This window comes from Gavialis gangeticus, unplaced genomic scaffold (assembly GCF_001723915.1).
Source record: "Gavialis gangeticus isolate Ggan-Ray unplaced genomic scaffold, GavGan_comp1, whole genome shotgun sequence".
Lineage (NCBI taxonomy): Eukaryota > Metazoa > Chordata > Crocodylia > Gavialidae > Gavialis > Gavialis gangeticus.
Window position 1 is genome coordinate 107,416,771 of NW_017728992.1, and position 27,288 is coordinate 107,444,058.

The following is a 27,288-nucleotide window of genomic DNA, read 5'->3' on the forward strand; positions in this document are numbered from 1 at the left end:
GTCAAGGGACAGGGTTACCCATGCGGCTCTCAACAACTTGCCAAAACTTACTAAGCGGCCCTTCACCCAAAATAATTGCCCATCCCTGCCTTATGACCTCATTTACCTGATCCAATGAAAGCCAGCAACTGTTGGCTGCCAGCCAACCAATTTGAAGTGCATCACTGCTTGCCAGATAGTCTGGCATGTATCACCTATGCTCCAACTGCCCCTTCACCCGTCACCTACGCCCCCCGCCATAGACTTACCTGCAGGGGTCTACAGGAGCTGCTGTCCATCATGCTGCCTGGCTACTTTGCTGGCCACGTGCATGTGTGCACTCACACATGCACATTGCACACCCTACCTCTGATAGTCCTCCCCCAAGCAACCCCATGCAAGGTAGTACTCTGCCAGCCTGCAAGAGGCACCCTGCAGTTTCCTGGTTTTTTCTCCTTTAATGGGGAAAATCCATGGGAAATGGAAAGCCCAGATTCTTAGTGATGAGGCTACTATTGTGAGACTTTAAGATACAGTGTTCTCTCTTTCATTTATAGTTCTGGAGTAGCTACTTTGATACATTTTTACATTCAGGTGCTATCTGAAACATTTGACTCAGTTGATATGATGCATAATGTGACACAAGTAATATTGGCTTTGCTCAAGAACGTGAAAAGATAATCACATTGTCAGCATTCTGGACTTGATCCATTTGAGGCAGTGATGAACTATTCTTGATTCCAGTGCTGTAGTATTCCTATATTTTCAATGTTTATGCATAAGAGAGGAGTTAATTATCATCTGCTCTATGCTTCTCCTAAAAGAAAAGTATGGAAAAACTCTGGTCTTATTTAAATGTATGTATATTATATAGGGTAGACTTTAGGTAAAATTCTCAACAGTATTTAACACTTCATACATATTGGACCTTTCTTTATCAATTACATTTTTTAAAAGATGGTTGTATCTTAATGCCACTACACCTTATGCTGAATGAATAATCTGATCTATTGTTTATTTCACAGATCTGTTTGAATACTGGAAATGCGCTTCATTTTGAGGTAAGTAGTGATGAAGAATTCTTTTTCAGTTTAAAAAAATAGTAAGTTATATCTGGTAAATATTTTGAGCCCTCTTTTTTTTACCTGTTATAAGGCCGTATTAAAAAATCTGTAGGATAACTCCTGTTTATAGAAGAGTGGATAGCCTCAGACCAGCACACTGGCTCCAGAATAAGTCTGGATCTGTGTGTGCCAGAACCAGTGTACAGGACTAGTCCAGGGGGACACTGCGAGCAGTGTGAGCCCCAAACCAACCCCCTGTACTCATGTAGCACCTGGGGTGTCAGGTCCAACCTGCATGCTAGCCTGGTGTGCATGTGGTGCTTGGGTTCTAAAACCCACAAGCTGGATCTTAGGGCTCTATGGGCTGGATCTAGCCTGAGGGTTGTATGTTTGACAACCCCGGTTTATAGGTTAGCATAAGAGTGTCAAATTCACCTGTGCTCCTGGGCCAGAATTGGACTGCAGGGCTCCTTGCAGGCTAGATCCAGACCACAAGGAGCCTCCTGGGTCAGATCCAGTCCCAGTGTTAGGGCAAGTGGCGGTATGGAGGATTAATGCAGCTGTCAATTGGCCCTCTCCACTGCTGCCAATATCATTCCCCTTCTGGGGCTCCATAGCCCTGCCACTGCCTGCCTCACTCCCAAATTCCTGCTCTCTGGGAACCCCACAGGCTGAATGAAACAGCTTCATGGGATGTTTTTTTGATACCCTGGGTTAACATCTGACCCTTAGTCTGTATTTCTGTGAAAGCGACGGCTGTTTCAGAAATGTCCAGGTCACTTGCCTTTTAAGTCATCCATATTTTATTCAGAGTTAGAATATAATTTAAATGTCAAATAAATTAAAATCATTTGCAACCAAAAAGCATTAATAAAATCCATATACCACGTCAACTAATTAAGAAGAACATCAGCATTAAATGACCAAAATATAACATTGAGATTTAAACCCATTCCCCCCAATATCCACAGGTTTTAAAGGAGGGTGGCAAAAATGATCAGCCCTCTAATCAATTCAGCCTCATCAGGCAAAAGCGAGAATGGATCGTTCCACCAGCTGTCATTCGGGAAGGGGAGGACAACTCCAAGAGGAATCCAATTGCTAGAGTAAGTTAAAAACAGTATGGAGGATAACTTCACTGAAACGGTTTGATTTTAATAATAGATTGTCATCCTCTGCTTGGACCAACATCAGAAGGAAATTGGGCACACACTTTGCAAGTGGGTTTCATGCTTATTTGCTGGCAGTGTTGTGCACACAGGGCGTACAATGTGAATTAAAAACAAGCTGGAATCTTATCAGGGGATAAGGCACAACGCCGCATTTATTGGAACATAAAACATAAAACACGCAACATGAAAAGAATAAAGAGCAGTAAGGTTATTTGCTTCACTCATTCCCATACATACTCATTCACTTATTCATTCATCTATTCATTCAGAAGAGACAAACACACACACAAGTTAGACAGTCCTGCAAACGTTAAAGTGTTACCAAGTTTCAAAGTTACTCAAGGTCAGTCTGGTGGCCAGCCAGGCTGGCCAAGAGAGTTGGAGTCAGGTCTTGTTGGATACACCCAAAACTCCTTCTTGCAGGTGGAAGAGACCCAAAGCCTTGTCTTTGTGTTCATTCTTTATAGTAATAGCTGTCCATACAAGCCTATGGATTCTGCTGAGTCAGGCGCGAAGGCCATCCTCCTTGTCCTGTCGGCAGCCTGGGATTGTTAGGTCATGATCTTCCGGCTTTGTGTTCTGCGATCTTCAGGGGCCATCAGGATGTAGCATGATTTAGTGTTTGGTATTCCTTTATTGCTGACTCTAAATCGCTGCAGCTCTTAACTGTTAAACCACAGAAGCTTTTTTCACCTGCTGCAAGAGGCCTGCCTTTCTGTGTCGCTGACACACATGTCCATCATTTAGTCTTTCGTTACCTCTTTCCACATAAACCACACGCGCCAGACATACTACAAAACCTTACACAAGTGTTTTCCTTATACTAAATTTAAGTTCTAAAGTCATGAAACCAATAGGTCAAATACATTTATGCTAGGCAACAAGAAATTTAAAATAGATGGTTAGTTCCAAATACTAACTTTATCTTATGGTCAAATCTTTTCCTTATATAGAAAGAGAAATAACAAAATAAACAGTTAAAACAGTTATAGTCAATAACAAGATAAGCAACCAAAGCAATTATAGTCACTGCAATACTACAGCAGCAGAGGAGTAATGAGACTTTGCAATCATGGTTTCCATTCCAGGAGCTGCAAGGGAGTGTGCTTTAGTGGGCACAGACAGTTCTGTCTGCTTTTCCTTCCTGACCTCGTCCCCTCCTGCCCTGCTTCCTCCAACCATTTCTTCCTGGCACCATGTTCCATTCTCTGTACTGACTTTTTTCCAGTCTTTACTCAACAGGACTCACCTCCCAGACCTAGTCTATTTGCCTAACCATTGCCAGACCCCTCCTGCAGTTCTTTGTCTATTCCCACCTACCTCTCAGTTAGCCCTCCAAACCCACACTGGAACTTAATCCAGATCTCCTTGCCCATGCTGACCCAGTTTGCCCTCCGCTCAGCTTCTCCAGTTCCCTGTTTTGGCCTCTTTGTCTAGCCAGTCTCAGCCACAGTACCCTACTCTGGTGTCATCAGGCTGCCTGTCCAATCTGATCATTTCCCTCTTCATCTTCTTTGTTCCTTTGCATTCAAATTGGGCAATTTCCTTTTTCACACTGCTCAGATACCAGCGGGGAGGTCATCATGCAAACAGAAAAGACATAACTGTCTGCTCTCAGTTCTGGTTTCTGACCCCACCCCAGTCCAAGGCAGCTGGGATCAGTAATTGTAGGGAAAAGTCCAGCTCTGTCTTCATAGCCCTCAGCAAAAGCATACTCAGCTGCTTTGTGGGGATGGCACAGGCACAGTCTCAGTTCCAGTACAGGCTGAAACTTGCTTCATTGTTTTGTGAAGTTGCTGCATATTTTGTCTGGTTAGCATTAGCAGTTGTGAGAGACTGGAATATGCTTAGTAGTAGTGTAATTAAGTGTGGTAGGACATCAACCACAGATGTTGATTTAGAGGAAGCACCAAAATGTTGAGCCCCAGGGAGCCTGGTGCCCCAGAAACAGCTCTGTGTGCATGGGACTGCACTGCGGAGGAGCAGCCATGGTCAGTAAAACTCTAATGTTTGGAACACACCCCCCTACACACACACACACACACCTGGAACAGCAAAGGGCATGCCACTGACCCAGCCTCCATTTCAGACATCATGTCTATACTCCAAAGCGTAGGAGCATTAGAGTAGTTCAAGAAAAGTTCACTAGGATTTATTTTCTTTTTTAGTACAGGTTTCCCTCATTTGATGCGGGTTCTGTATGTGTGAATTCACTCTTGTGCGATGACCCTTTTTATACCAAAAAATTCATTGTATGCAAGGTAAAATCACTCTTGCGATAGGTGTGGTGGAAGCCTGCAGTCAGGTGCTTTGTGCGATGCATTGCGGGAGTGCCTCACACCAAAATATAGTCTCCCATGTGGATCCATGCTCCTCACTTGCTGTCTGCGACACATGTTTCTGTAGTTGCCATCCCCATTATTATAGTGCCCTGTGCTTGTGTGCATTGTCTGCTGTTGGTGAGCACCAAAATTGTCTTGTAAAACTGGTAGAAATGAGTTTGGGGGTCAGTACACTCAAGGTCTTGGAACATATCCCTATTTGTTACATTGTAAAGTGGGTTCCCTTTATGCAAATTCGAGTTATGTGCTGTTTTCCAGGAATATATGCACAGCATAAAGCGAGGGAAACCTGTATTGTGAAACAATATACTTTTTCCCTGCTCCAAGTGGGTTGTTGTATGGTTTTTTGGGGAGTGAGGCGGGTTCCTCAGCAATTGCTGAAATACTTTGGTTTAAACTTTACAAAAAATATTTAGCGTGAGGCACACAGGTTATGGAAAACTTCAAGCAAAATGTTAAGTTTGCAAAGTTGTATGTAATTGAAAATGGAAAATGTTGGGTAATCTTATAATAAGGTGGCAGTGCTGCCTACAGTGACATAAATGCCAGAATATGTCATTTGCATTGTACTTGCATTTTTGAAGGGGTTATTTTCTAGAAGACTTTGAGAAACTCTGGAGCGCACAATTTACCTTTTTGCTAATCATGGTAAAGAGTGCTTATCACTGGGAACTCAGCTGGATCTAAGGACCGGTACAGAGAGGGGTTGTGATTCTTGCATGCTTTTCTCCCTCTCTGCACAAAGGCCAGGAAAAATGAAGCTTTTACTCTGTGTTCATATGTTTGTTTGTTTATATATGTTGAAGACAGAGAAAAATGTATTTTCTATGGATTTTTAAAGAAATGTATTTAGTGCAACTAAACCTGTTCCTTTTTAGATTCGATCAGATTATGAAGATTCTAATAGGATAATTACATACACAATATCTGGCTCAGGAGTGACAGAACCGCCTTATGGACTGTTTGTTATCAATAAGAGGACTGGAGAACTGAACATAACAGGAATAGTTGACCGAGAACAAACTCCAATGTTTAAGGTAAGTTGACACAACAGACTATAATGTTCTCTTTTTTTTATACAAGCGCTTTCTTTTCTTTTTTTCAAGTTAATGCCACTGCTTTGTTTTAATGTGTCTAGACTTCTCAATTGCAAAATGAAAATTAACAGTCTAAAACTACGTAGAGATATCCATATTCCTGTTTACGTTCTGTATTATTGCAGCTTAAAGGTCAGGCATTTGACGAACGTGGTCAAGAGGTGGAAAATGCACTAGACCTCAGAATTAAAGTTTTAGATGTAAATGACAACTATCCAGTGTTTTCCCAGGAAATTTTTGTTGGCTCTGTGGAAGAGTTAAGTGAAGTAGGTAAGATACTATTTATCTAACTGTTAGCATATTAAGTAAAGTTGCTGTGTGGTCACTGACTCATCCTCCCAATACATTTTTTTAACTGCTTTGTCTCCTTTTCACCATTTCTAAACTAGAGAAATAGCATTTCCTCTGTTTGATTTTATTTATTTCCTAAAGAAAAGAAGACAACACAATATACTTAAGAACAATGTTTAGTGACAGTTAAGGTTGCTGCAGAATACAACCTACCAAGTCAAAAATGTGAAAAGCAGTCAAATGGGAATAAAGGTTATGTATTTGTTGCCTACAGCTCTGCTGATGGCACAGTTAACACTGCATATCTGCCTCCATTGGACATCAGAAAGCAACATGGCCATGAGCTTCATTAGTCTGCAGTGTAGTGCATCATAACCGTAACAGAGACTCCTGGTGTTATAATATTAAACATCAGCTTGCTGTTCACATCCATACAGTTGGGGAGTAATTCTACTTTTAACACTGCTGAAGTCAGCAATCTATGTAGGGACTCTGTAATCAATAAGGTTACATAGTAAGCCTCATTGATTGGTCCAACTGTGGAAAAGATGCTAAATAATGTTGAAAAAAAAGAGAAAGTAGCTTCCTCAGTTTTAAATAAAGCAAATTGCTGACCTCATGTAATTCTGCTTAGGAGCAGTTTTGCTTATGCAAGCCTGGCACATTAAAAATTTAGGCTATAGAAGGGCCCAGTGCAGTGTGACTGGTGAATTGAATGGGCAGTTGTAGAACACATAAACAGAGTCCATGTGTGCCTGTGAATACAGAAAGTGGGCTTCTCATTGAGTTTGCTGAGCCCAGCATATGCATGGCAACAAGTGGGTGCTTGGTGATGGGTTTGAAGCATCCAGTAGCCACTAAGGAGGAGTGTGCAGGGATTCCATTTTCTCTGTCTCAGTAGTAAAAACAGATTCCGTGCCAGTTTTCCTGTTTCAGTTCATCATGCAAGGCATCTTTACATGGGATTTCTCAGGAGCTTAAGGAAAAATATATTTTGTTCTGGCTGAATATGGAGTGATGCAAAGCCCACTGCAGTCAGTGGCAGTCTTTCTGTTGATGTCAGTGGGCTTTAGTCTTTAGATCAGGCTCTGTGGGAAAAGTTCTGAAAAGGAAGGTTAGGGATAAACAGGCCAATTAATCCTTTATACTCGTAGGCAAATCCAGGATTTTAAAAAGGAGGGTACAGGACCAACAACTGGTGCTTTAGGATCAGGGACCAGCCACCCCCCAGAAGTTCCCCCATGCCTCCCCCAACTGGGGCGAGCAGACCATGCAACAAGGAACTTTTTTTTTTAAGTCTCCAAAGCAAGTAGGAATCTTCCTTTTCCCCTTCTGCAGCCCCTGGTCCCTTCCATTGCTGCTGCTGTCCCCACCTGAGCCCACTTAGATGTGTAAAGGGGCAGCTTTGATGCTCTTCCTACCCTAGGTCAGTTAGGGACAGCAACAGTGGCAGGTTGGAGGAGAGAAGAGGGAAGGTTCTGTACAATGTGGAGGGGGAAGAAGGAGGTGCTAGGGGGTGGCGGTTACCTGCTTCAGGGTTTAGAAAAAGTTTCATAGTTGGTAGGGTCGGAAGGAACCTGAGCAGAACATCAAGTCCGACCACCTGCCATGGGCAGGAAAGAGTACTGGGGTCAAATGACCCCGGCTAGGTGACTGTCTAGCCTTCTTTTGAAGAACCCCAGGGTAGGAGCGAGCACCGCTTCCCTTGGAAGTTGGTCCCAGATCCTAGCTGCCCTGACTGTGAAGTAGTGCCTCCTGATATCTAGCCTGAATCTACTGTCCATCAATTTATGGCCATTATTCCTTGTTACTCCCAGTAGTGCTCGGGGGAACAGGGACTCTCCCATTGCCTGCTGGTCCCCCTTGGTCAGTTTATATACGGCCACCAGATCCACTCTCAGTCTTCTCTTGTGGAGGCTGAACAGGTTCAGGTCCCATAGTCTCCCCTCATAAGGCCTGCCTTGCTTCCTCCTGATCATGCGAGTGGCCTTCCTGTGGACCCTCTTGATGCTGTCCACATCCCTCCTGAAGTGCCTTGCCCACAACTGGACACAGTACTCCAACTGCGGCCTGACCAATGTTGCATAGAGGGGGAGGATCACCTCCTTGGACCTGCTCATGCTGCATTTATGGATGCATGATAAGGTGCGGTTAGCCTTTCTGACCACGTCCCCACATTGTCAGCCCATGTTCATCTTGGAGGCAATAATGACACCAAGATCCCTTTCTGCTTCTGTGCTGATGAGAAGGGAGTTCCCCAGCCTGTAGGTATGCTGCTGGTTCTTCCTCCCTGGGTGCAGTATCCTGCACTTGTCACTATTGAAACCCATCCTGTTCTCATCCACCTACCCCTGTAACCTGTCCAGATCTAATTGCAGCCTGTCCCTCTCCTCTAGTGTGCCCACTTCTCCCCACATCTTAGTGTCATCTGCGAACTGGAACAAGGTGCTTTTCACCCCCTCATCCAAATGCTGATGAAAATGTTGAACAGTGTGGGCCTCAGGACCGAGCCCTGGGGGACCCCACTGCCCACATCCCTCCAAGTCGAAAATGACCCATCCACCACCACTCTCTGTGTGCGGCCCCCCAGCCAATTAGCAACCCATCTGACCATGTAGGCATCAACACCACAGTCGCCTAATTTTTTAATGAGAATGGGGTGAGAGACAGTATTGAAGGCCTTCCTGAAGACCAGAAAGACTTAGTCCACCGCGACACCTGCGTCTAAGGATTTTGTGACCTAGTCCTAGTTGCTGCTCCTGTAGCACAGTCTGAAAGGCAGGGGGGTATGGTCATGCCACTGCACTTCCTCTGGATCTCCCTCTATTTATGCTGTATTCATCCCTGATGGGGAGCAGAGCTGACCTGAGCAGGGTGCAGGTCTGGGCCCTGTCCCCACTCCAATCCCATGAGCTCCTGACATGAAGAAGCTGACACGGCCATGAGCAGCAGTGGCATCAGCAGGGGGTGGGAGGAGTAGCGAGTGGCTGGACACAGAGCTGCCTCTCTGCCCAGTCTGTGGGGCCTCCAAAGTATGAGGCCTGGGGCAGTTGCCCTGATTTGTTGACACCCCCCTTTCCCCCCAGGGACAGCCCTGATGTGGGAGATTGTGAAAGAAATCACTGAGCATCCAGTTCTGTGAGGCACTATATTCCTTCAGCTCTCACTGAGCTTAGTAGGATCATCTTGTTGATTGATACTTCTGAAAATCAAGCAGGATTTAGGAAAAATCAAATATGGCTTTAGAAGCTTTATTTCAACTCAGATATACCTTTTTCAAGAGCCTGGGCTTTTGTTGCTTCAGCTAGAAGAGCATCTCCATTATCTGTTATTGACATATAATTTAGTCTGTTGCCATCAGAGGGAAAGGCTGCTTATACATTTCATTACAACACAGCAAGTGGTGTTCTAAGGACTATTTCTGTAAAGTAATGCTGTTTAGGTTGGCAAGTATGGAAAATGGATAACATGAAGGAACTTTCCTGTTTCTATTTTCTGTCCTTTTATTAAATTATATCCATACAGTTTCTATCAGAATGTTTGTAATAATCATCAACATATTAGTCAATCCATCTTTACCAGTGTGTTGAGTTTCAGTAGGTTGAGTCTGTTGTATATTAGTTCACTGAACATACACTCTTAAGACATATTGGTGAATATTCTCCAAATCCACTAACTAAACGTGTAATGAGCAGTACAATAAAAAATAGTTCACTGGGATTGAAAACACACTCTTTCATTTTATATAAATGATACTTATCAATATATGAGGAGAGGCAATGTAAATCAATATTTTCTTTTAATTTCCAGGTACATTTGTGATGAAGATAAATGCAACAGATGCAGATGATCCAACCACTCTGAACGCCAAGATTGCCTTTAAGATTGTTCAGGATGGTAGTCCGTCCTTTCCATTCCACATTAACAAAGCTACTGGTGAGGTTACAGCATGGTTAAGCCTTGACAGAGAGGTAAACTACAATCTCATATTGATTCTGTCTCATTCTTTTACTAACACTGTTTCCATTTCTCTTCCCCCACTGTTTCATCATCCTCTTTATTAGAGGCTCATGTTGAGACTGGTAACCCTTCCACTGCCCATCTGAGACTGAATGCACAGGCCTTTTCATGGCTTATCTTAATATCCTCCTTTGTGCTGGCTAGTGCATTTTACTGGGGAGAAGGAGCTTGGCAATTCTCACCCAGTCCCCTTTACTCCCTAAGTAATTACTTGTTGGCCACTTTTCTGCCATGTAAGTATTATTACCCACTATAAGAGTAGTATTTGTGGGTAAGTAAGGTGTCTCCTTACTTTATTGTATAAACATATGATAAAGCTGACAGGGATCATGATCTGGTTCTGTGAAGCTAGCAGTATACTGCGCTGCCTCTAGCTTTTCTGGCCCTATATAAAAAGTACGATGTAAATGGTCACTGGCAGAGTTCTATAACATCTCCCTTTTAAAAGTTGTATGTTAAAAATTAACAACCTTATTTAACATACTTATATGTGAAATTACTTATTCTTACTAGCCTATAGATGGTGATATCTTCAGACATATTTCCTTTTGAGCATCCTCATAACCCCCAGCTAGCATTTTTGAATAGGGATGAAAATGGTTAAACAATTTATATATATACCATTTACTGCTTAATATTTACCATTTAGTGATTTCTGGCCCCGGTCCTTTCATTTGTCTTCACCATTCACCCAGCTCTGTGTGGACCCCAGGCTGCTGGTGGGGTGCTGTGGGCAGGGGGTGGCAGATGCAGCTGAGCCACTAAGGGATGCTGCCCAGCTGAGGAGCCATGACTTCCCTTTGACCCCATGAGTAGAGGCTGGGGCACAGTAGTGTGGCACAGCAGGGATCCTGGAGGAAGCGTTAGGGCTGCAGTAGTGGGCTTCCAGGTTGAAACTGCTGCACTTTTGCCCTTCAGGAACTCCCTACGGCTGCACTCACTGCGCGAGGGGCTGGCAACAACCCTTTAGCCCTATCATCGCCTGCTCCAGCAGCCATGGCACCTCCTCAGGCCAAGCCAGCCACACACTCAGCCCTGCCTCAGGGCCAAGCCAGGCCCCACGTGGCCCCAGCGTCACAGGCAGGAGGGGAAGGTCATGCCACTGGGACCAGACCTCCCCTTCACCTGGGGCAAGCTGAGGAACCTGTTGCTCTGTATGGGCCCCACTGCTTCAGGGGGGCTGTGCAGACTCACTGTGTGGCCAGGAGTCTCACTGCTGTGGCAAGAAGGCCTAGTCTGACCCCTGTGGGGGGCCCAGCACTTCCCGTTCTCCCCGTAGTGGTGGAATCTGGGCACAGAAGAGGTCTGCAGATCAATCTCCTTCCTGTGGGAGTGAGAGGAAGCCACAGCTCTGCAGCAGGGCAGCGTCCCTTAGTGTCTCAGCTGTGCTCACCGCCCTCTGCCCTTGGCTTCCATCAGCCAGCCTGCCATCTGCACACTGCCAGGCGTATGGTGAAGACATCTGGGCCTGGGATCATTCCTGCCAGAGGTCACTAAACTACTATGAGCTATCAATTAAGTGTTTAACCAATATAATTGGAGGAGGTTAAACAGATAGTTTTTAACACAATATTTACATCCCTATTTTGGAGATGGGGGCTTTAACACCCAAGTGTATCAGAAAGGATTGAACCATGAAGTAACCCTAGCTGATCATAAGAGTGGCACCCTTTGAAGTAAAAGCTGTACCAATTAAACTACTAATGAATTAGGCAACTTACTACAAACAAAGCAAGTCCACAGTCCTTTCCTGAGCTCAAGACTCTAATGGACCAATTCAGACATCAGGATGATTTACATTGAATGGAATTTAATACTAATTGAACAGATTGTCAGTCATCCCTTTCAGAGTTGTGATCACCACGTAGCAGCAGAAAGAATACAGTAAAGGGGGAAAAAAACATGTAAATTAGTATCTGATTTCTGCATAGATTTAAAAAATTGTTTGAATGTCACACAGGAAAGAAGTAGCTACCATTTGACTATAGAAGCAAAAGACCAAGATGGAAAAGGAAATGCTCAACAGTGCACTGCCCAGATCAAGATTATAGATGTTAATGACAATCTTCCTTTCCTTGAAAAGGAGGTGGTAGGTATATTTGTTAAACAATTTGCATGTATTTCTGTGTCTGGCAATAGAAAATTTAATATTGCATTATGTGTGAAATACTATTTCTGTCATAAAAAAACAGTATAGAAAATATTTTGAAAGGCATATAATATCATTTTACTACAGTATGAAGGAAGTGTTGAAGAAAATACAAAAAACATAGAAGTTATGCGAATAAAAGTGTTGGATGAAGATGAAGAATTCTCCGATAATTGGCTGGCAAACTTTACAATTACCTCTGGAAATGAAGGTGGTTATTTCCATATAGAAACAGATACCCGGACAAATGAAGGAATTGTGATGCTTATAAAAGTAAGTGTATTCTTCAGATTCCGTTTAAATATTAGAAAAAATTACCTTGCCTACTAGTTTATACTTAAGCTGATTGCATTCTATCAGAATGTTAATAGCAAATAATCTACACAAAGAACATTCTTCCCTTTATATATTGTACCTACCATATGCAGATAGCATTAAAATAAAGGAAATTCTGTTCCCTTTCAGTTTAAGAGGCCTCTCTCTTTCTATCCTTGGTCCTGCCATTTACTCTCTTTGGGTGTGTCCAGACAAGTACACATGTGCAATTCCCCAGGAACAAAGACCAGTGGCACACAGTTGTACTGCTGCTGCTTCTCTCCAGGGAACACCCAAGCACATGCACTGTGGTATGCGGCAAGTTATCTTGGGTGGGGTAGGGGAAGCTGGGGCCAGCACCTGGGCTGGCCCCAGCAACCTAACCTGGGGTTCTGGAGGCCTCTGGGGCTGCAGCTGTGGTGATCCAGCAGCACGGAGCCTGGCCTACAGCTGAAGTGTGGTTCCAAGTGGCCAGGCTCTGGTTTTGGGCTTCATCCACTGCCCTCACATGTGCCACCCTGCTTCTTTTAGACACGGGGGCGCGTTTTTTGGTGGGGTTTTTTTACCAGGTTTTGCCAGGTTCAAATCTCCTCCTCTCAACCCCCAATGCTGCAAATTAGTAGCTCAGAGAATGCCTAAATGCTGGCGTGCGCAGCAGGCGGCACCACAGATGATCCTGTGGTGCCACATACCAAACATGCATGCTTGTCTGGATGCTCCCTTTAAGTCCTCGGGAAAATCATTTAGCACCTGATCTTTGCAAGCTGCTGAGAAACCTCAGTTCCCTTTAAATTTGAAATAAACTGAGAATACTTAACCTCAGGTCTTGTATCATCTTGCGCTTTCATTTTTCAATTTATGAATTTGGAGTAAAAATGCTTAAGTGCTTTTGTGAAGTGATTCAAGGTTGACAGATAAAATGCATTCTTAGCACTAATTTTAATAAATTGATTAAAACAAAAATTGAAAACTAGACTATATGAAACCTACGTAAAATCAATATGCTCTAATATCTATTGTGATGCAGGTGAGTGAAATTCAAACCTTGAAATAAGAAAAGAGTGTTCTCTTTGAATCTTAAAGGAAAGGGCTGAAGACTTCTTCACCAAATTTTTAATGTTATCAATACAAAGATTCTTACCCTGTATGCTATGTTTCAGGATATTATACATATACACACTGATAAGTTAATGAGCATTTTTTTTTCTTTTTTTTTTTGGTTTTGTCAACTTGGCTCCCCTTTCACCAGTACAATATTAATGCATGTTAAACAAAGAAAAAGGTTTTAAAGAATGAATCATTAATAGTGTGACAAATCCTGTGTTTATTCAGTGAATGAAGTTTTGTTTCCTTTCTGTACTTCTAGGAGACCAATTATGAGGAACTGCAGAATATAAATATGAGCATTGTTGTTACAAATAAAGCAGAATTTCACAAATCAATTAAAACGAGCTACAAAGCAAAATCAATTCCAATCAATATTAAAGTAAAAAATGTACCAGAAGGCCCTGTATTCGAGCCCAACACATTGATAATTGAAGCAAATGAAACTATGAGCATAAACCGGATTATTGCAACATATCAAGCCTATGATGACGACACAGGAAAAATAGCAAAACATATCAAGTAAGAATCTTATATGTATTAGCGACCAATCCTTTCTAAAGTATATTTTCTGAGATTTTTGCATATATAGTATAGATATTATGTTGCAAGTTGTAGGGTATCAACTTTGATAGATACGTAGCATTATTACAGTGTAAACAAGGTAATATTCTATAGGTAAGGACCTATGAAATTCATGAGCACATGATTTTCACAGAGAACACAAAATTGGGTGGGCTTCATGAAAAACAGTGGGATCTATGATTTTATCAGGCTTGCAGCAAAAATAAATAAATAAAACTTACCAGCAAGCAGAGAAAAGGGCGGGCAGCCATGCATCCTTGGGGTACAGGAGACAAAGGAAGGGGCTGGGGTGGGGTTGCTCACATCAGGATTGGTGCAAGCTGCTCTGCACTGTAGCCCTGAGCCACCTGTGGCAAGCAGCCAGGAGGCTGCACCGAGGTCTGTGGAGCTCTGGTCCAGCTCGTTGCATGCATGTAGCCACAGATGGAAGTGCCTGGAACCATCATGCAGCTGCCTGCAGCCTCCATACCTCATGCTGTAAGCAGCCCCACCCCACTCCATCCCCCTCTCCCTTTTTCCCCTCCTCCCAGGTTCTCCAAGGCTGCGGGGCTTCCTGCCCTTTTCTCTGTTTGCCAGTAAGGTTGGGGTTTTTTGGCAGCGAGCCCACCACTGGAAACCATGGCTTGATTTCCCTGGTTAAGCCCAAGGAAGCCATTAATCCATGCTTAATAACACATGGATTAACGGCTTCCCCAGGCTTAATCAGGATAAGTAAGCCACAGTTTTGGGCCATGTGGCAAACTGTAGGGAAGAGCAGGACTGTCAGGGTCCCTCAACCAATAGAGGTGAAGGGGGGACCCAACTACACTCAGCCCACAATAATGGCAGCCAACCCTGGGATCTGCCTGTGAAATCAGCCAGCCATCTTGAGTTCGATAGACCCCCTATCTATAAGATCTTATCTAGAATGTGTGGGGTTACCTCCAGAATATTTGGTTTAGTTTATATGGGAACACATGAGTATCCCTTCTGAAAAGGATATTTACTTATGGATCCAAATGCTAAAACTTTTCCTAGAGATGCTGTTGCATGATGCTTGTTTTCATGCTATGCTTAGGAAAAAATATGTAGCGGTTGTGGGGAAAATGAAGATACAGCGGTATAGAGTAAATTTTAAACTGATTTTGTATGCCTTGTTCATGTGTATAATGTCTATAATTATGTTTATTTTATCATTTTAAACAGGTATGCCAAAAGCAATGATATATATCATTGGTTCAACATAAATTCTACTACAGCTGAAATCAAGCTTATTAAAGTACCTGATTATGAGTTGCTTTCCACCGTCAATGGTACCTACGTTGTCAAAATACTGGCCATAACTGATGGTGAGTTGTGAGGCTTTTCTTTTCGTATCACGTGCATTTTGAAATTTTTTTTTCACAAACTTTGCATTGCTTAACTTGGGGCCAGATCCACAGTGGCAAGCTACATGCCTGAGCTAGGGAACTTGGATACAATTTAGGCACCCCACTCCAAAAAAAAAAAAAAAAAGCAATCCAAAATACTCTGTCTTGAATAAGCTACAAAACTTAAGTGCCTACATTCATTTTGTGCTTACTTTTTGGACTGCAAAGATGCTTAGCTTCCTGATCCAGTAAGTGTTTACTTTCCATATACCAACAGCGTGGCTCTTAGTACAAATCACAGCAGCCATGGTAGGACCCTACTTATATTATAATCTAATGTTTAGAAGGTACTACAGAAAGCTGGATACCTGGCTTCTAGGCTGTACTTCTCTACCACTTCCCAGGATAGTACCCTAACCACCAGCACTTCTGCACATAAATGGACAAAGACTGGATTCTGCAACTTTGCCCCTCACAATTGTCTATACTGGGGTTGTTCTGAATTAGTCCAGAATCCAGGAAGTGTACAAGTGTTTAAAGCCAGCTTTAGAGATGCAGCAATATATTGGTTACATATTGGATTGGCACCAATAAAAGGAAAGTTAACATTGGCAATTGGCTTTTTTTGGCTGTTGTAGCCGATAATGTCACTGATAAATGCCATGTGCATGTGCACAGCTGCAGCATGTACACAGTCAGAAATGTACCCTGACATCTTAGAGAGCAGCATCTGGCTGGTACATCTGTGGGGGAGCAAGCGGCATGGGGGAGGGGTGGGGCGGGGGGGCAGGTCAAGGCCCTCATGGTGAGGGAGGGAGTAGGGCAGGGGCAGGCGCTACCCAGCCAGGGCAGTGAATGTGACCCCGCTGGGAGCAGGATGGAACTGTGGGAGGGGAACTCTCTGCCACTGTGCACACACCCTGGGGAGGTATGGGGGGCATGTGCTTCCCCCTCCCCCAGATTTGTGCATGGGATGAGGGCAGGCTGCCCGCTCTAGGCTGGGGGGCTGCACCAGGCTCTTCCCAGCAGGTGGGCTGGGCAAGGACTGCATTCAGGTGAGGTGGAGGCAGGGCAGGCAGTAGCAGCGCTGATATGGGTGACTATGGGGTTAGCTGTAGCACCCCCCCAGCACCACCGCCACTGCCCTCCCTGAGCATTGCCCCAGTCCAGCCCCCCTGCCAGAAAGAAGCTGGCACAGCCCTGGCCCCAAACCTACAGCAGGCAGCCTGCTCCTGCCCCACACACAAGTCTAAGGGACCACTTGCCCGCTATGCCAGCTCCGGGGTTGTGTGCAGTGGCAGGGAGCTGGTCCCCTCCCCACCCCTCCATGCCCCCCCAGAAAAGCTTCCTGTGTCTCTGTCCCACTCCCAGTGGGGTCGCATTCACCACCCTGAATGGGCAGTGCCTGCCCCACTTTCTCCCTCACCATCAGGGCCTTGATCTACCCTTCTCCCCCCCCCCCCCCCCCCCCCCCCCCCCCCCCCCGACTTACCTGCAGGAGGATACTTTTCCAAGCTGCTGGGTTGCATATCAGTTTTCAGATCGGTATGGCTGATTAATAATAGGCCATTCATATCAGCCAAAAAAATCTTTATCAGTGCCCCCCTAGCCAGCTTAATCCTCTCTTCTCTGGACTGTCAGTTCTTTATCTCTAATAGATCCAGCACAGACTCACCCAAAAATTGTAGTGGTACTATAGGATTTTTTTTTAAATGTGCATTTTGATTCTAAACTATTCTACAAGAGAAGAGAAAGAAATGCTTTTGTTCAGAGCCAGTATATTAGGAACAGTCCTTGTCAGTGGGGAAATTCATAATCCCTGAGTACTAAAAGTTAGCAGAATTTATCAAATCCACTAGAACTTTATATGGTTTGAGTTACTAAGCCAAAGGAGCCCTCAAAGTTGTGAAATATGTTTAGTATTCTTGCTTAGCATTTTGTTTGCTTCTATATCATAAATCTTTTAAATTCAATTTCAGTAAAAGCTTTGTTATCCGGCACCCATGGGGAATGGGGGGTGCTGAATAACAAAATATGCCAGTTAATTGAGAAGCCTGAACAGGCATCTTTGCCTGTTCAGGCCGCCGCTTCTCCCGCCACGTCCAGGGCATCACTGCCCCTCCCATGGCATCGCTGACCTTCCCACCACATCGCCACCCCTCCCACAGGCCCTGAGGGACAGGAAGGCAGTCCTGCTATGCCCTGAGTTGTGGGGGCTCAGCAGCGCAGGCTGCTTTGCCCCGAACCATGGGGGCTTAGAGAAACCGGAAGTGCCACAGTGGGCACTTTACCTTACAAGCCAGCATGCCAGTTAATAAAACATGCTGGCTTGTAAGGTTCTGGTTAACGGAGCTTTTCTTATACTTATTTTATAAAATGTGCCTTATTATAGTTGTGCTTTGAAATTTATATTACTAATTTTATATCCTGGAAAGAATAACAAAACTTGTAAAAACTAAAATTAATTTTTTACATTTAATATTTGCAGGTGTACTTAAGAAAACAGCCACTGGTACCATTGTTCTTCAGGTTAAAGATGATAATGATAATTGTCCTGCTATTGTGAATCCAGAGCAAACTGTGTGTTCAAATATAAAGTTCATCAATGTTACTGCCGTAGATAGAGATGCTTATCCAAATAGTTCCCCCTTCACTTTTAGTGTCATTGATGAACCTGAAGGAATGGTAAACAAATGGGTGATTGGATCCATAAATGGTAAGAAAGTGTCGCTTTGAGTTATTTTTTCCTAAAATGTTGGCTATCATGTTGAATCTAGTCAATTCCGTATTCCAGGGGTTTGCCTCAGCTAAAAAAGTACCCAACGTCTACTGTGTCACACATGAAGGACAAGAATTTTGAAGTTTGGTTCCAATCTCTGTTCTCTCCAATGGCTGCAGAATGCAGTATTCATGGAATAAGACCAATTCCTTTGCTTTTGTTAAGTGATCATACTGGGCAGAGTCACTTTGTTGACAACTGGGCACTTGAGGATGATGTTGGGATTCAGCCCTCAAGAAGAGATCTTGTGAGGAGAAAGTTCTTTTTTATGTTACTTGAACTTGGAGTTTTAGCCTTGCAGCAGGAGATGCCATTGTCCTTTGCATGCAAAGCAGCTCAGTTAATAATGTAACCACGGAAAAGCAAAATGCCAGATTGCTAGTTGCCCAAGAATCTCCAGTGTTGTAGAAAAAGGGAGCGACCACCAAAGCAATGGCACTGAGTAGTAGTCCTACCTCCCACAGTATAATGGTGACACGATGTCTTATTTGCACTTGTTTGGATAAGCACCCACCCATCAGCAATTTTGTGTGATTGTTATTGCACAGTAGAATGAGCAGGATGAGCCCCCCAATTCTACTTTGCCATCCCTGCAGCTGCTTTGAGGACATGCTCCAGATAGAAAAGAGCTCTCATGACCAAACTTTCTGGGCACCTATTACATCCTGGGGAATTAAGCAATTATGTGCCCATGGAATTTTGCATATAAAAAGTGTGACCGTGCATAATTGCATAATTTTACATAATTTAACCACAGCAGGTTCTGTACCCCCACCTCCATAATGTGGAGGCACAGAGCTGTGTGACTAGACAGCAGGGTAAGCTGGGAGAGGAGCTGCGTGCAGCAGGGGAGGGGGTTGTGGGTGGGTATGGGCTGCATGCCATCAGACTGGGCTGGTTGGATCTGTGCCTCCATGTGGGGCTTCTAGCACTCCAGCAGGAAAACTCATGTAGAGGCGTGGAGCCCATCTGGCCTGATGGCACATGACTCAGTGCCTCTATGTGTGATTTCCCGCTGGAAGCCCCACGTGGAAGGCCAGCAGCTGTGATCTGGGCAGGCGGAGCCTGGCTGTACCAGCCAGGCTCCAGTTTTGGGTGGTGCACATTGCTGTCACATGTCACCACACTTTTCTTTGTGTTTTTTTTTCTACGCTGGGATCTCCTATTGTCAACCCCCCCCCCCAGCACTGCTAATTTGCAGTGCAGCCACTGCATTCACGTGCAGTGCATCTGGCTTGCAGCACCACAGACAGGTCTGCAGTGCAGCAAACTGCACTTGCACATTCATCTGGACACACCCCATGTGTTTTTGCTGAAGCTATTTAAAGTCAGTTCTCCTGTACTAATTAGGTTTTTTTTGGTCTTAGTAAGGATTTTATTTTCACTTTAGTAAGTAAAGAAACAAATTCTAATGTTCCTCTGCTCATATTTTATTTTACTCCTTATACTTCTCCTTCACGATCTCTTTATTTCTCCAAAGAAACTAGCATTCATCTGGTGCCACAAGATCTAAAACCTGGTAAGACTGAAGTTCAGCTTTTAGTGCAAGATCATCAAGGATTCAGCTGTCCGGAAAAGCAAATCCTTAAATTGAGTGTTTGTACATGTGTGGAGGGTGGCAGCTGCCGAGATGCACTAATTGGTTCATCAGTTGTACTGGGACCTGGAGCAATTGCACTGATAATTTTGGCACTTTTATTATTGTTGCGTAAGTATTTATTTTGTATTATTTCTAACCATTGAACGCATGCTCTGTATCGAGTCCACATATAACAAGCAGAGTTTTTATTCCCTTCCATCCCTTCCATTTTTATTAAATCATGGATTGTGTTTCTGGCACCTATTGGGCTTCTTTGTGAAACCTGATAACACTTGACACCCAGCAACTGCACCTTCAGGCATGCCACACTGCTATGTGGGGCGCTTTCTACACCAGAAGCACATTTGATCAGAACCCTCTGAATTGATTTGGAAAGATTCAGTGATTCAGACTTAGACACCACTTTGAATGTTTTTTCTACATACATCAAGGTACCAGGCAGCTCATCAATGCTGCGATGGTGAGGCAGAGGGAGCTTCCCACCGGAGCGCGGGAGGCTCCTGAGCATGTTCAGCAGTGAACCTGGAAGTGGAACAGAAGCACTTCTGGTATACTTCCGGGTCCACTGAAGAACATGCAGGGGGGGCCCCCTATGCCCCCCCCGGCTCAGCGACTGGTGCCTCCTGGGTCTGGGGGGCACCCAGGGTACCCCCGCAGCTGATTGCTGAACCGGGGAGGCACGGGGGGTGGGTGACCCTGCGCACTCGCTGTCAGACCAGGAAGTGGACCGCCAAGCATGTGGGGCCCCTCCACCACGCTACTGTGGGATGCTCCATCCGCTCCAGCATCACAGCGTTCATAAGCTGCACCTGGTACCTCGAGGTATGTAAAAAAACAAAAAAAACATTTAAAGCTGTGTCTATGGCCAAATTGCTGATTCAGAGAATCAGTATTGAATCTTCAGATTCGACCAAATTGAATTGGGGACAGTGATTCGAATCAACAAGTCAAATCACTGTCCCTGATTTGGGCTGAATCAGAGTCGAATATGGCCCATTTCACACACCCCTACAAAACATCCTTCAGGGCATTGCTATTAAGTATAGACTTATCCTAAGTTACTGACTTTTGGCATTAAAGGCTGATCCTGAAATTGAGGGAATATTGTGCCATTCAGCAGGAAAGAACAATTCAGCAGGTCTATTTTTTTTTTTAATTTTTAAATTTTTTTTTGTATAATAGCTCCTTGTATTAACTCTAGTTCAATAACTGTTGAATTTATTAAATACATGTAGGATAGGATTGCAATCTCTATACCTTTATCTGGTACTTATCCCCTTCTTACCTTACCTCATGTGATTCAAAATAGTTTAGACTTTGTTAGGGCTCATTTTCAAAGACAAAAGGACTGCTTTTTCTCCTGAAACACTAAGTCTGGACTCTATACAATAACCAAAAAAAGAGTGGCCCCCACCCAATGTATTTATCGTTTACAAATACCTTATGGGTGATAACTTTAGCCCATTAAAGTCTGTGGCAAAATTCTTGTTAACTTTATTTGAGCCAGGATTTGAACCTGCATTAGAAGTGTTATGTATAACAATTACATTTTGTGTATGATACATTGACAAATGATTTAAGTATCTACAAATTTGTAGTTTGGAAGATTCTTCTGACTCAGTTCAAAAAATGGCACCCTTTCCTTCCTCTTCTCATTTGTGCCCCCTCACTGAAGTCTAAATTACTTTTCTTTGCTCTACCATGAGATAGCCAAGATATTATACATGCTGCACTAAAGTGTAGGCAAAATGGCATGGAATCTTCTGAAGCAAGAGTGTCAAAGAACCTGCCTGTGATACTGCCCCTTGATCTGGAGTGCAACATGCAGTCTGTGCTGGATTGTCCCTGTACACAGAGCTCAGGATGTGCAGCAACTCCCCCTAGTTGGCCACAGACCCAAACTGAATGCAGGCCTCCCCAGTCAGTCCAGAACACATTCCACACATGGGGCTTACATGGGCTGGTCCAGGTCTTGCACTGCACACAGCACCTCCTAGCACCATTCCAGAATGGGCACTGCATACAGCAGGGGTCCCAGACCAGCTGGCGGAGGCACTGTATGTGTGCATCCTGGACTGGCCCCGCACCGATGTGGCTCAGTCTCAGACTGAGCGTGTGCTGGATCTAATATGAAAAGTGCTCACAGATAAATCTGTGAGCCCAGTACAGCCTGCAGAGCTAGATGTGCACAATTCATCTGGCACATGGACTGGCTCTGTACCGCTCACCTGGCCCATAGGGTCAGATGAGTTTCAGACCCCTATTCTAAAGTGATGATGGGCCTACAGTCTAGGCTGCATTGTGCAATGTAGATTGCTAGCTTTTAAATGAACCACATCAGGTATCAGTCCAGCTACACCAGTGCAGATCTCTGCTCAGACTAATTTACCTTGCTTCTAGGCAGGGCATGTTAGCCCATGTGGAGCTCTGTGCTGCCACAGCTAGACTGACACAGGTACCTGAGCTAGCTTATATAAAGATAGCTCAGATATTTATGCAATATTGCTTCAGTTTACAGTGCCCACATGTGCAAGGAGTGGCTAGATGTACGTATATCAAATTAGCTGTTTAATAGCAGAAAACTAAGCTGCACATTTTGAAATGAGGTGATGATAGTTAGGACTTAGTTCAGTGGGATTACGTCTGGATTCCAATATATGAACAGTAATGGATCAAAACCTTCATCATTTCTGCATTCTATTCTAGAAAGTCTTTGCTAGATCCCTAGGGAACATGCATTTATCCATTTTATATATGCTTATTGTCAACTTAATTAAAGACAGATTTTTTAAGTCCAGTCCCAAAAACGTTAATATTACTTTTAATGTGATGCGAGTCCCACTCATATCACAATTAATGATATATTATGTTCTGCAGTTGTGCCACTCTTATTGTTGCTCTGCCATGGGAAAGCAGGTCCTAAAGGATTCACAGCAATACCTGACAGTAGTGAAGAGATACTGCGGAAATGGAACAGTGAAGGAGCAGCACCTGAAGATAAGGTACATTTGCCTGTGCCTGTTTTCAGTTTTCTTTCTTTTGAACTTAAGTATTTTAATTTCTCACTCAGTATGTCTTTTAGATTATGAGTTACAATGTCAAAACAGCCCAGGGATGTAGCCACACATTACCAGTAAATAAAATTGATTGTGTTAAAATTAATGGACTATGTTTCACTAAATCCCATATGCAGTTCTGGGAAATTCAGTCATGTGTTTTAAATTGCCAAGGGAAGAAAAATAATCAAGCAAATGGTAACAATATCTTTCTGAGTAAGACATGAGGAAGGAGGTCTGGGATAAATATTGTTGCTTGAAAATCTGTATCAAAAAGGGTTACATATTTGCATTCACAGGGGAGAGTATTCATTTTCAATTTGTGGGGGAATGCAAATACAGCAAAAAATCTTGGAAAGATGAGCTTTCTAACAGATTAACTTAAAGTCAAAGGGCCATATCCAAGTTCCCAGTACTCCCCTCTACTATGTGGTCTAGATACAAGGAAGTATTGTAATCAAACAAAAGTAGCTGGAAAGAATCTGAAGGGAAGTAGAATAAGGGGTTCTTGGTATGTTTTGGCCTTTCTGCAACTCTGCAAAGCCCAGTGCCGACTACAAGGCTGTGGCTGGATGGGAAAGTGCAGGGTTGCCAGGCTGTCATTAACACAGATACGTTTTCCTCTGATACTGATGGATATCTAGGTGGAAGTCAGGAGGACATTGCCTTTTGCTTTGTCTGGTTCCCTTTTGAAAGAAGGTGCCAGCCCTCTGGGGAGTGGCAGGGGGAGGTGGGGGGGAGCCAGATTGCCATAAAGGGAGGACAAAGCCAGGCAGCACCTAGCCAGCAGATATGATCTGTTGCTGGGGAAGCTGCTCAGTCACAAGAGCATCTGGGGAAAATTATACCAGATGAACTCGTTGTCCTTCGTCCCTATTAGTTTTAACCTGGGAGGGTACAATATATCCATACACTGGCTCAAGTTAGCTTCTTTTGTTATATAGTCATCAAGGCTGCACCCTCTTTTATGGGGCACTTTGCTTTTTGCAACAGCACATGTAACTGCAGATCAAACAGCCACCTAAACTGCCACCCGCCTGGGCTCCACCCAACCCAACTGCTTGCTGGCAGAACACAGCAAATTAATACCTGCCTCACATTCTAATTAATTTTTGTTTCAGGCAGTCTTAAACCTTGTTGCACCCATTGCAACAAACAGCACAGCACTAAACATGGGCAGTGGAGCAGGAGCAGCGATGAGTGCAGGGGCTGCTGCTGCTGGAGGCAGTTCCACATTCAACATGAGAGAACATTCCAGTGGCGTTAACATGGTTGATGGGAAATGGGAGGAGCAGAGACATCTTCTTTCAGCTGCCGGTTATGGAGCCATGGCTGCTGGAGGCACTGGAATCATGGCAGCCAGAGGGGCTGAAGCCATGGCGGCTGGTAGAACCATGAAAATGGCATCTGGGGAGTCCGTGGCAATGAGATCTGGAGAGTTCACAGCAATGGGAGCTGGAGGGACCATGAATGAAGAGTTTTTGAGAGAGTACTTCAATGATGTAAGAGTCTGATTTAAGAATAACAGTGTATGGACATTCACTTGTTAATAAAAGCAAAAGTGAATCTTGTGTTTATTAGGGGAATAACCACTTAGGGGAATATCCATTTAGGGTACTTCAAAGTTAATATATTTTATGGAGTTTGGGTTTTTGTATCTCGGTGGGCTTGAATACATGAGACACTAACTGCACTGTAGGCTAATAACACTGCACAGTAAAGTGCGGGGCAACAATCATGCTAATACACTACTGCGCAGTACAATTAGGTTACTGCACAGTAAGTGTCACTAAAAATCTGTGTGCTAGCACTGCTGCACAGTAGTGTGAATTACTGCACATTGGTTTAGTACTTGGTTAACCAAGTACTAAACTTAATGTGCAGTAACCATGGCACATTAATGAATGTATAGACACACCCTGTTTAGTATGTAATTGAGTAATCAGTGGTGTATCACATTAAAAGGAGCAGCAGTAGCATTACCTCCTTCCATGCCTACCTCACAAGTCACATGGGGTTAGACATGAGCAGAGCGGCTGTGCAGGTGGTGGGAGGGGATAATTATTTGGTGAATCCTGGTAGTTCTTTGGACCAGGATCGATACCAGGCAACTCTGTCACAGAATTTAGGCAGTTCTACATGTGCTCAGCAGGAGAAATTTAAGTGTTGAGGACATGTCAAAATCTGAAACTCTGTATGTTTGTTTCTTGTATTTTAGAAAGCCTGCTCCTTTGCTGAAAAAGATGAAGCTCAACCAGCAAAAGACTGTCTCCTGCTTTACTCTCAGGAAGAAGCAGGCTCCTCTCATGGTTCTATTGGCTGCTGCAGCTTCATTGAGAGTGACTTGGATGACCATTTTCTGGATGATTTAGGAGACAAATTTAAGATCCTAGCAGATATATGCATGGGCAGCATTCAGCACACTCCTCAGGTGGTGAAAGATAGAAAATCTAGTCCAGCAGTGAATGAACCAGGCTTACGTCTTAATGATGCATTGCCACACCTCTTAGATCAACAAAACACACTCAGTTCAGAACAGGCGTATGCTTCAGACAGTAGCTTCCAACTACATGACCCTGTGCCAAGGGTTAGTGGCTTAGGTTCAGAAGCTTTCACTCAGAAGACAGTCACTGAAACATCATATGAATCCAGGCCTGGCCCACAATACATCACATCTGTTCCTGATCCAGTAGCTACCAGAAATGTCAGAGTGACAGAAACATCTTATGCTGCTAGCCCCACTGTGCAACCCACTACAGTAATGTTTGATCATCCATTTGATGAGAATGTTGTGGTGACAGAAAGAGTACTTGCACCTGCTTCCCATATGCAAGGCATGATAGAAGTCCCTAATGTGCCCCATGAAAACAATATTGTGGTAACAGAAAGGCTGATCAAGTCAGATGGCACAATGCCTGGAGTCCTCCAAGTTCAAGACTTCCCAGATTCACAGTATGTTGTTGTGAGAGAAAGAGAAAGGCTGCTTGTACCTAGTTCAGAACTCAAGGGCTCTTTAAGCATTCCCAGTTTCTCAGAAGGACAAAATGTGGTGGTGTCTGAAAGGGTACTCACACCCTCCTCGGGTCTACAAGCTAGCTACACAATGCCAATTGAGGTTTCAGGGATACAAAGTGCAGTTCCTGGCGTTGGAAGCCAGGAGCACGTACTAATCTCTGATCATCTCCTTAACCACAGAGGGTTAAATTCAGAGGGGACATTTCCCTCCAATGCTCCTCTAAGCAAGACCTCCAAGGTCACAAAATATAGCACTGTACAGTATACCCGTTCATAAACTACTTATCTTTCAGATTAGGATATCCACTAGGCACCATTTACATCTCTACCATAAACACTTAACCAGTTTTAATTTTAGTGGCAGGAGGTAGGTCCTGGTGCTTTTAAACATGGGGTGATGTTTCTCTCAATGGTTTCTGCAAGTAAGAATTATGACTTCAGGGAAAAAAAAGTATCCAGCTTTAGCAATAATGCTTTCAACATGGGCAACTAAATGCATTCTCCTACTCATTTTCTTCTAATAATTTGGTGTGAAGGTTTCTAATAGTTCAGTGTAAAGGCACTCCCTTTTCCTTCCATGGTTTGCAAGCTGTAGATGTAAATCCAGAGAATCAGATGCTAATTGTTGCTGCTCATATTTATATTGTTTAAGATATCTATAGACTCTTGATTCATAGGTTCAGGCAGGAGAGTGACTTCAGAGGCAAAACAGTGAAGGTACAGGTTAAAATACTTGCTATCTAGAGTTTGATCATCTTTCATTGAAGTCAGTGCCAAAACTCCTATTGACTTCAATGCTGTATACATGAGGCCTTGATTATGTGTGGTGGAAAACGGTACATGCTAACTACCAGAACTACGATGAATCATTTTTTTAATGTATCAATGATGAAATTAGAAAAAAATACTCAAAAAAGAAAAGAACTATAATATTTAGGGGATGTATGTGTGTGTGTAGATATATACCTATGTAAATATATATAAATATATCTATTTTTAAGTCTAGCAGCTGAAGTAGATTTTGCTAAAAATTTAAAGTATAGGTCATTATGAAAGGCCAAACTCTTCCTAACATTTTTTGCAACTCTGGACAAAGAAAAAATACTAACAAGTGTTTTTGTTTAATCACACATTCATATACAGGGAATAGTGGTGGCTCAGCTATGAAAGCAAAAATTAAGTACATGGTTTTGTTTGTGGAAGTGGGGCCTTTGGGCGTGTCTATGCACGCACTTTAACGCACATTAGTCTATTTTAATGTGCTTTAAAGCACCACTAAAAAACCTTTGCTTTTTAGTTAATATGCACTGGAATATGCTAATGCACATTGAAGCATCACTAAAACCTGTGCTTATGAATTAATACACATTA

The 27,288-nt window shown here is 43.6% G+C and overlaps 1 protein-coding gene across 1 annotated transcript; it reads left to right on the forward strand.

Annotated features, from left to right (window-relative positions):
• Nucleotides 1-439: 439 nt before the first annotated feature.
• LOC109298678 (desmoglein-2-like) lies at nucleotides 440-26,829 on the forward strand. Its single transcript, XM_019518910.1, has 15 exons — nucleotides 440-496; nucleotides 1,005-1,040; nucleotides 2,015-2,149; nucleotides 5,436-5,594; nucleotides 5,780-5,924; nucleotides 9,756-9,916; nucleotides 11,926-12,054; nucleotides 12,202-12,387; nucleotides 13,796-14,055; nucleotides 15,304-15,446; nucleotides 17,956-18,183; nucleotides 19,727-19,954; nucleotides 22,724-22,848; nucleotides 24,024-24,404; nucleotides 25,121-26,829. Exons 1-15 carry the CDS (start codon nucleotides 440-442, stop codon nucleotides 26,192-26,194), a joined length of 3,447 nt encoding a protein of 1,148 aa, XP_019374455.1. The 3' UTR covers nucleotides 26,195-26,829.
• The last annotated feature ends 459 nt before the right edge of the window (nucleotides 26,830-27,288 follow it).